Consider the following 9579-nt stretch of genomic DNA (forward strand, 5'->3'; position numbering starts at 1 on the left):
GAAACAATTCAGATTGTTACGTCGCAAACGCGAGACATCATGTCACGTGACGCGTGTATGTGACGTGTATTAAAGATGTTCATCAAAAGGCCCTCACGGTAGGCGGAATACCAGTGGAAGAACGCAGATACCTCCCCCGGGTTAGCACGACAGATTAAGCTGACGTACCTGGGACGTCAAAGCCATTATGTACACGCGCACGCCACTCGCAGTGGACGCGATTGAAGTCGAAGCTCTTTCTATTCTGCTACCGTTGTACTTTGTGCAAGCTTGCCAGAAAGGCATACAGCATAGAACGAGTTCTGATAAAGATCAAACTTTTACACAGCATGTCATCTGCTGTTGCATAAAAACCCTGTTGACTAAGGCTGGATGTTTGGCATCATGACAAGCGTTACGATTGCTGATATTGCTGCGAGAGTATACATTTAAAATTTTTGCTAAAATGATGGAAGCCAGTGACCTGGAAGAAGAAGAAAATGTCGTGGAACTCTATGAGCAGGCCAGGTGAGCGAGGGGCTAAACTGTTAGCGTCCACTATGATATCAGAATACCCGGAAAGAAAAAGAAATTGTGATTTGAACGAATGGTTAAGTATAAGATAGGACGCATAACGATATTAGCACGAGTAAAGAACAAATGTTTGTGCCTCACTCTTAAGTCTTCTACAAGTACTTGCATCGAGTCCTTTAAATGACGGTGGAACCATAGCTACTGCTGTCGTTCGACAAGTACCAAATTTTTATTTCTAGACAATCCCTACGTAACTTTATCAAAAATTGCACACATACCATGCATCAATACCACATAGGTGGCCTTGCCATTATAAAACGTCCACAGTGTCCCAGACTTCCAATTCCAATGGCAACTGGACAAAGATTTTCACAGTCTGAATCAGGTAAAAATTAAATTAATGTGACATCAACTCTGCGCATTAGTAAAACAGTGTCTTGTCAAAATGTTGGCTTCTCACATGATCTGTATCTCAGGTTCGAACTAACTCGGCAAAGGAAAGCACATGAGTTTCAAAAACGCCTTTTAATAGAGTATGAAACCGAAGTACAACGTCTTCATGACCGCAATCAAGCGCTTGAAGCCGCGCTAAGAGATGCTGAGAAAAAAAAGGTGAGTTACCTTTGTCAAACTGCTGGCAGTAGATTTGACTACTCCTATCATTTGCAGTGACCCAGTTATGAGGCTTACTCTTCATGAATACACGCAATTTTACCTCTGTGCGGATTACGTGTGCTCGATGGAGCTTGGCCCGCCAATTACTACCGCAACCTTCTTTTAACGTAAAATTTCTGTTTCTTGGGACTTGCAAACGTTATTGCTAAAACTAAAAAGACGATGACTCATCGCAGGCGCGTCTTCAACAAGATATATCGGAAGCCGATGATTCTCCAACAAGCGAACCGGATGCCACCGGGCATTCGAGTGCCGAGGATATAAATGACGGAAGCTGTCCTGTCTCAAAGAGCGGTGACCTTCCGCCATTGCAGCGACTCGACCGATGCAAAACTGAATCAGTTCTGCTGAACCGACGATGTCGAAGTACATGTTTGTCAACCCAGCCCACAGATTCGGAGATCCACGCCGAAGGTGGACCACTTGCGCCAGTCAATACCCTTCTTGTAGCTCATTTAGGCTGTGCGCAGTACCGCTCAAATGATGCCGAAAATAACGCGCTGGGTAATAATATCCGCGAGCTTCAAGATCAGGTCTAAAGTCTTAATCTACTTTATTGTCTTAGGTGACGAAATACAATGCTTCCTTTTTATATGAGCAATAATTAAAAAATTAAAAATTGAGTGTTTTCCTGGTAGTAACAAAGTGTTTCAAAACTTGTGGCCGATTCTCCAGAAAATCAAGCATTTTCCCTGACAGATCGTTTATTTCAACACCTGGAAACTTTGAAAAAAATTGTACCTATAATGAAGAGTGCAACTTCGATATGAAAAATATCTTACAAAACGCGAGTCATTTTCTTGAGGACGTCAGGAACATGATATGATTAACGGTTCTTTTATTAAGGAGTTGTTATTGTGGTATCAACAAATAACCTATTTAATGAACTCACTGCTTCAGCTAGTCCCATTAGCGTTTGGGCCATATGAAAGAAAAAAACTATAGTTATAGTATCTTGTAGCATTTGGCCATAACGGAAAATCTTTAAGTGATTTCCTTTTATCGCTGATAATTCGAACATAATAAAAGCAAATGTATTCTATATTCATACCCCTAATTACTTTAACTAACTTGGTTGTGTATTGAAAAAAAATCCCTCTTAACACATACATATTCTGACGTCCTGAATCAGGCAACACTGATGTAATGACGTACAACCGTAGATGATATATGCGCAAGCGCGGTTTCATTAAATTTCGACTTTTACTACTAGAATGAGTACAGAAGCCTGACAGTCTCATCAGAAGGAACGTCTTTGTTTCTTGAAGAATTATGGTCGAGCTTTGAAACATCTAGTAGTCTTTTAAAGATACTCATGTGTGGATCCTGATATTTTTTACAGATAGCCAACTTGAAAGAGGCGAACGCTAAATCGCTCGTAAAAGGTGACCAACAAGTCCGACAGGTAACCCGATTTGGACTATACGTATCTTTCTGACGCTGTGTTGTACGTGCATCAATAATAGGTGATGATAAAGGTAAATGTTGATGAAGCCATGCACCTGTCAACCGTCAGTGAGCTGAATGATCGTAGAAATGATTCGTTTCGTCGAATAATTGTCTTCGCTCGAAAAAAAAAAAGGTGCCCATTACTCTTGCTAAAGTATCTTAAAATTGTAATAAAAAAAAAGTAATCTAAAAGACTCGAAGTTAAGTTTCAAAGTATTTGGAATATTTTCAGATAGCGGAGCTTACAGAGGAGCTACTCGGCGTAAGGACCGCTTATGGCGAACTCGTAAATCAGGTGGAGCGTTTAATATATGAAAGGGTTAGTTCATATGACTAAAGGAAATGTGCACCTTTTCCGCTGGATCGGTCCCTTTGACAATAATTCTTAAGTTAATAACCTAATGACGTCTGACTGTATTTTGATAGGTGTTCCTACATTCCTCTTCTTTTCAGAACTTATTTGAACGCGACGCTGCCGATATATCTGAACACAGAAGAACCCTTTCCCTGGAAAGGCCTTTGGCCGAAGTAAGAGAGAGTGTTTTTTCATCATGAAGCTGCACAAAAACGATTTACCATTTGGCATGACTGCAAACGCCATTATTGCCAGTATAATAATTGAGTACCAGCATAACGGTCACCTACGAGTTCTTTTTTAGAGTATATGCATGAAGATACACCTACTGGTTTTAGCATTTAGTATTGAGTTAGCTGTTCTAGAATCGTGAATAAATATTACTAAAAACAGTTTTAAAATTTGGAAAATTGCAGCTATTGTTCAGTGGTTCTGAACTTGTAACCTTAAAATCCTCTATACGTCTTTGCTTCAGAAGCAACTGTTAGAGAATCTATTTGCATTTCCCTTTCACAAGGTGGAACGACTGCTTAACATCGTTTCAGATTGAAGAGGTCCATGCTTTCAGAACGCTTAGTTCAATTGGTGATGAGCTTGGGCTGACCGGGCACCATATTAACTTCGGAGAGGTAAGTTGTGCATCATATGCGCTACTTAAATAGTACCATCAGGTTCATCTTCTGATATTACTATCAGGAAAAAATTTCGGTGTGAAATAATAAACGGGTTTATTGCAAATGTTTAAACACTAACTGTTCAAACTGGATAATTTGGAGAACGTGCTCAGGCTATCGCTCTATCTTTTATAGGTATAGACTTTTACTGTGCGCTCTTGAAACACTTTTAATTCAGTTGGTAATGAAAATCGGTTTCAGTACGCCGAGAAGCACCGGGAAACAGCAGAAAATGTAAACTGGGACGCCCTTTTAGAGGTTGAAGAAGCTCCTGAGCTGTTAGATCGTCTGGAACGCAAGTCTGCTTATTGGACAAATACTAGCCTTGGTCACTTCGTTCAGTTGCATCCTACTGAATCAATTGTATCTGAACGTCGTTCTCCCTCATCAAGTGGGTCAAGATGCCTCTCTACGGTAATTTTCTTCTGTATTTGGTGCTTTCCTCACGATCTCTCTAACCTTTGTCACTTTTATCCAGTACAGACATAGTGATGTATGCATTTAGCGAATGATTACGTGCGTTAATGCTACTACTTTGAGCATGTCTACGACTAGAGTAGGTAACGTGTATGTATGTCATCAAAAATTACGGATCTCCGCTCTATTCGATAGCTTAAAGTGAATGGTTGTTAATCAAATTGTTTTGTAGCCAAATGAACGCGTACACTCCGAAGACATTGATGAGAGCTCCGATCCATCCACAAAACAATTACCGTTTCCGAGAACGCCGCCACAAAGGAAACAAGATACACAATATGAAGTTACGAAGGAAGTTGAAAATGGTACATGTGTGTGTGTGTGTGTGGACTCGAAGCAGCGACCCATATAGTATTTAAAAAATATGTTGAAATCACTGTATTCACTACCGTTCAACAAGAACAATTTATTTTTAATAACTGTGTTAACCTTTTTTTTTCTTCTTTGAAACAATAAAGACTGCGGACTTGATAAAGAAATATAATTTGTTTCAAAGTCTCACGAACCCGAAAATATAATTTGTTTGGTTCAGAGGAAAGCTCACGATTGGATTGCAAGAACTTTGTATAAAGCGTTGTTTTATATAAAGCTTGAAGTTATATGTTAAAGTTTCGTTACGGATACAGACTAGCAATCGACAACTACTACTTACCGCATGATTTTTCATATCAGTGATTTCTATATAGTGAGTCCATACGCGTAGACTCATTTGGACAAAAGATAGTCGAAAATCTCAAATTTGAATCTGTGTATGTTTGATCAGGAAACGAGGTAGCTCGAGAAGGGTCCGTTGTCGACGTCTCAGGCATTAGGGGTGAAACCCCTATTGATTCCGAGACCAGGTGCGATGTAAGCTTTACAACACCGCAGGTGTTTTCCAACTGGGGTGATGTATTCAAGGTAAATATCTTTGTTATAGTACTCTAGCTCACGTATAGCATGACCGATTTGCTTTTATTATTACCATGAAAGTCGTAGTGAGATTTTCTCGCAAATACATTTCTAGCAGACCGTGTCTTCTCGTTTAATCATTCGTAGTTTTAATCTTTCACCCGAAAGCATTACTTAAAAAAAAAAACGCCTATTCGAACAGCGTTGTTTTTTTTTATAGCTACGGGAGGTCCAAATAATCCCCACGGCTTTTGATATTTGGACACTCGGCGATATTGGGGGATATTGGACGAGATTGGATATGCTTGTTGACATACCGGAGTACAAATCCTCAATATGCGATGGACGGTCGTCCTAGACAGTCTTACGTACACAAACGGAATAAAAATGTACTTTTAAACACAATTTTCCACTCTGATCCAAGTAAGAAATTATTTAAATAGTTTCCCAGTATTGGATCTGACTTCATTTATGGAGTTTGTTAAGAAGTACGTTGTCAGGTGGAATAATTTACGTTAAAATTGGTGTTTTTGTTCAGCGGTAACCGGATGGGCGTCGTAAATAAGGATATTTAAAACATGACTGGCATCAAGTCATTTGAATAAATAAATTATTTCTAAGGTTTAAACTACTAGTTTGATGTGAGTGTGACAGGCAGGCCTCTTCTCGAGTTCTCAAAGAATCTACCTTAGCCTGTACATCTGACAAGTCGATAATGTCCTTAAATTTTATCTCATTCCAGGCACTGGCCTACAGCTCGTCGCATGGGCCAGTACGCCAACGTGTTTTCATTTATTACCAAAGCCTTCAGAGTTATGCCAATGTGACGGGTTGTTATTCTGGTTTACTCAATGACTAACGGGTTATCCTTAGCCTTTAGTTCTGCGAATATGCTGTAAACCCACTTTTCGGAAAAAAAACCAAAAATTGCAACTAGATTGTATTTGGCATACAAATTGATTATTATTAGGAATGCGACGCGTTCCGACTGGTAGATTTAAGTATATAGAATGTCAAGCGAAGACCTTTGACAGGCAATATAAAACTCCATAAACATGCTTATTTCCCCTTCATTCTTGACGATGGTATTCCGAAATGCCCAACGTGTACAACACCCTGGTTTGCCTGCCCTCTGTGTCACATTAGAAAATGGTAAATGACTAATTTCGACTGTTCTGAAATATAGATATTTCAAGCAACCTGGGATCTCGCCATCACTAGCCTGGGAGCTATTTGAATTCTTAGCTTATGAAGGCGCATCACATCATCTCTCAAAAATTCTTGGGCTCAGCCTTATATCTAGCCAGTCAGGTTTGCTGTTACCTATTTTAAGGAAGTGCTTAGGACACAATTATTACTGTCGCTTTTATTGCTACGTTGTATTTTAGTGCCTGGTCCCGTGGCGTACGTCAACGCTTGCCTGTTGCAGCGGACTCAAGGTCGATGAAGCGAGCACCGACGGGCTCGAGCTGCAAAGGGGATGCCGGTTTGCCGGCGCAAATTATTTCGCCAGAAGTTCCCGAACGGCAGACTAAACATGGAGGACTTCATGCCTTAATCAGCGACGATTTACAGAACTGTATGTGTTATCTTTGGTCCCGGCGTTTGGATTACGATGCAGCACGTTGTTCGCTGCATCTCTGAGCCTGAGACGATAACGAAGTCGATGCAAAACAGTGTGGTCGCTGACGTAAACCACACTTCGTAGCAAGCAAAACGACCCTTTCGAGATCGAACTATCTCAATGTTTCGAAAACCTTCACTGGCTTCAGATTATTACACAACAATATATTCGCTATAGTTGTTGCCTCACGTTCCGTCTACGGCGCATAAATCGCACACGATTTTTGTGAATAAATAAAATTGAAGTGTAGCCTAATTCAGCTCTACGTGAAGCTTGTTATTAAATAAACGCGAGCACATAGGATTATAAACGATACAACCTGAAATTTTCTAACATCCCCTAGTTCAACCACACGAGCTTTCACGTTTCAATCAGCCCTGTGATGTATCAAACTGCATTTGATATATTTAGAAACACCCAGGCGATTTTGTTTTGCTGCCGCTGTACGACCTCGTTGTAGCAAGTATAATACAATACGATCAGCAGAGACAATTGTGGTAGTTGGATGTAATATAAGTATTATCGAAAATACAACTTCCGCAATAATTAAATTGCTAGTTTATTGATCATGTAAGATTAATATAATATTCATTTATCTGACAAATTTTGTGTGTACATATAAAACCATCTTAAAAATGCTAAAAATTGAATATTAACCGAAAAATAAAATGGGCGAAAAAAAGTGTGATTTTTCATTTTCCTTTCGCTCGAGTTTATTCTATTTGTAGCATGCGGGCAAATTTCGCCTCTGTTCTTTTTCCTGTGCAAGGCCTGCTGAATTTAAATTCAATTATAATGTTTGTTTTTGAGAAAGCTGAGTTATTTACGTAATTCTTAAATTACGTTTAACATTTAAGAACGTCTGCGGCATATTGCTACCAGTAAGAAAGCTAGCACTGACTTATTGCGATTTATTCTGTTTCAGACAACAGCATCAAAATTACCTGAAAATATATATATATATATATCTATATATACCGGCAGGGTTTGCCCTGCTCCTATCTTGCTATTGGTTTAACTAATTTGATTTTTTGAGATAACATCTCGCCTGATATAGGCTATGAGATAAGCTAGCAGTTATTCTGCCTACCCTAACCCGTTACCTGGTTGTATTCATTTCATAAGCCTGTTCATGTATGTTCGATAGAGAACTTCAAATTCTTCGTTTGCCCTTTGTTTTGGGTTTATTTCTACAACGTGATTGCAGTGCTTTTTATGTTGGGTGATTGAATCTGTTTCCGGGACGCAGTGAGAAGAGTAGGGACTTCTGAAAGACGTAGATATATTGAGGGGCCTTTCGCAGATCCACAGATTAATTAAGCTGTTCATTCTGTTTCTGCACATCACCAAACATTAAGAGTTCTTATCTCATTTTTTTATAACAAGTATTTACATAGATAAAACTAAAGCTATGTGCCTTAGAAGATATACTAGCTGTGCTTCTAGCACGTTCTCAAGGCCTAAGGTGTTTTCTTTATTGATTTTTTTCGTGCAAAAAAGCTTCCATATATTAAATAAAAACCCAAATATTTCATATGTCTTGAGCGGCATAGTGATTTGTTTTTGGGATGTCACCAAAGTTTTTGATAAGAAGTATTTACATTTGTTTTTTACCATTTTTCTTTAAGAATGGTTGAAAATATTCTGCTACAAAAATCAGCGACTGTAACCTTTATATTGACTTATACACTTATATTGACTTATATACTAAAAATTTGCTCCAAAATTTACTCGAAATCGTTTTCTTAACACTTAATTATACATGTAGTACCGGCAAGTCCAATAAACTTTTCGCCATTTTTTCTCACAAAAAGAGACACCTGTTTTAGATATAGAGATGTGTTCATCGAGATCTATTGATACGGGTCAAAAACGACCTCCTCATATAGAAAAGTTTTCGTCTTTCAAACGGCATTTTCGTCACGGCACTAGTTTCGACAGAAAACAGAAGTTTGGATCTATGACTATGTATTGCATTCTAACTTGAGTTTACTGAAAACTTTTTTCGTGTAAAAAATTTTTTACACAAGCGAAAAAGCTAACGCATTCGATGTTTAGTCTTCTACACACCAACGTATCAGTTTTGGCTATACGAAGACGTATTGCATTGTGCCTGCCAGGATCGATTTGTTGTCGCAAGGGCAAAGTAAACGCCCAAATATCCATTTTAGGTATAGAAATATACATAGCACAGCTTTCAACTGGTATCAAAAAGACTCCCTTAAATAAACATCTGACATTTTGACTATAGAAAAACTTTCAACAATTCCATCAGAATGTATAGGCCACCTCAGCGCCTAAAACATTCTCATATTTACATAAAAGATATTTCGGCAAAAAACAATTTAGAAAAGCAGAAGATTATAAAAAGCATACAATTTGTCAAAATTAATGTAACACTCGATGGGATGGATAAAAACAAACTCCCCTGAGAAAGACGTATTTATCCAATCTATTTTATCTTCGACGCAGCTCTTTTTAGGATAAAACTTTAGCGATTCACCAAGGATAAGTCCAATCCAGCCGTTCTATAAGATCGATTTGGGTCAAAAGAGTAAATAGACACAAACGCTTATTGCATTCAAGGGTATCGTATAAAGTATTGGTTGTTTATTTTAGCGGGCATGCATTCATTCGCTATTATCGCCGCCAGACGAAAGCCAGTTCTTTCTGAAACAAGCTCATTATGGGGAAAAATAGTGTATAGCTTTTAATATTCAAGCGATTTGATTTGTTTCCGCTAGACGAGCCTCCACCAAGTTTGCTTTACTCGGAACTGACAGTTCGCGTTATTGTAAGTTTCCATACAATTTTTGAAACTCCCAAGAGCATGTTTAGCGATATAGATGGTAAGATCTAATCAATGTAGTTTTAATCAAAATCTTTTTTTTTTTTACTTTAATAACGTTTTTAAAATCATT

General features: G+C 38.5%; 1 protein-coding gene across 1 annotated transcript; it reads left to right on the plus strand.

Annotated features, from left to right (window-relative positions):
- Nucleotides 1–176: 176 nt before the first annotated feature.
- LOC111253395 (uncharacterized) lies at nt 177–6923 on the plus strand. Its single transcript, XM_022812717.2, has 11 exons — nt 177–507; nt 990–1125; nt 1365–1721; nt 2531–2593; nt 2870–2956; nt 3091–3165; nt 3538–3621; nt 3868–4080; nt 4316–4448; nt 4907–5043; nt 6423–6923. Exons 1-11 carry the CDS (start codon nt 446–448, stop codon nt 6567–6569), a joined length of 1494 nt encoding a protein of 497 aa, XP_022668452.1. The 5' UTR covers nt 177–445; the 3' UTR covers nt 6570–6923.
- The last annotated feature ends 2656 nt before the right edge of the window (nt 6924–9579 follow it).

The sequence above is a fragment of the Varroa destructor genome, unplaced genomic scaffold, assembly GCF_002443255.2.
Source record: "Varroa destructor unplaced genomic scaffold, Vdes_3.0 BEIS01000006.1, whole genome shotgun sequence".
Taxonomy (NCBI): Eukaryota; Metazoa; Arthropoda; class Arachnida; order Mesostigmata; family Varroidae; genus Varroa; species Varroa destructor.

Bases quoted from the DNA above. Each gene is read 5' to 3' on its own strand.
- LOC111253395 (XM_022812717.2), top strand. From the start codon at position 446: ATGATGGAAGCCAGTGACCTGGAAGAAGAAGAAAATGTCGTGGAACTC. The intron at 2,957-3,090 runs GTTAGTTCATAT...TCTTCTTTTCAG, and splicing joins AGCGTTTAATATATGAAAGG to AACTTATTTGAACGCGACGC. The intron at 4,081-4,315 runs GTAATTTTCTTC...ATTGTTTTGTAG, and splicing joins GGTCAAGATGCCTCTCTACG to CCAAATGAACGCGTACACTC.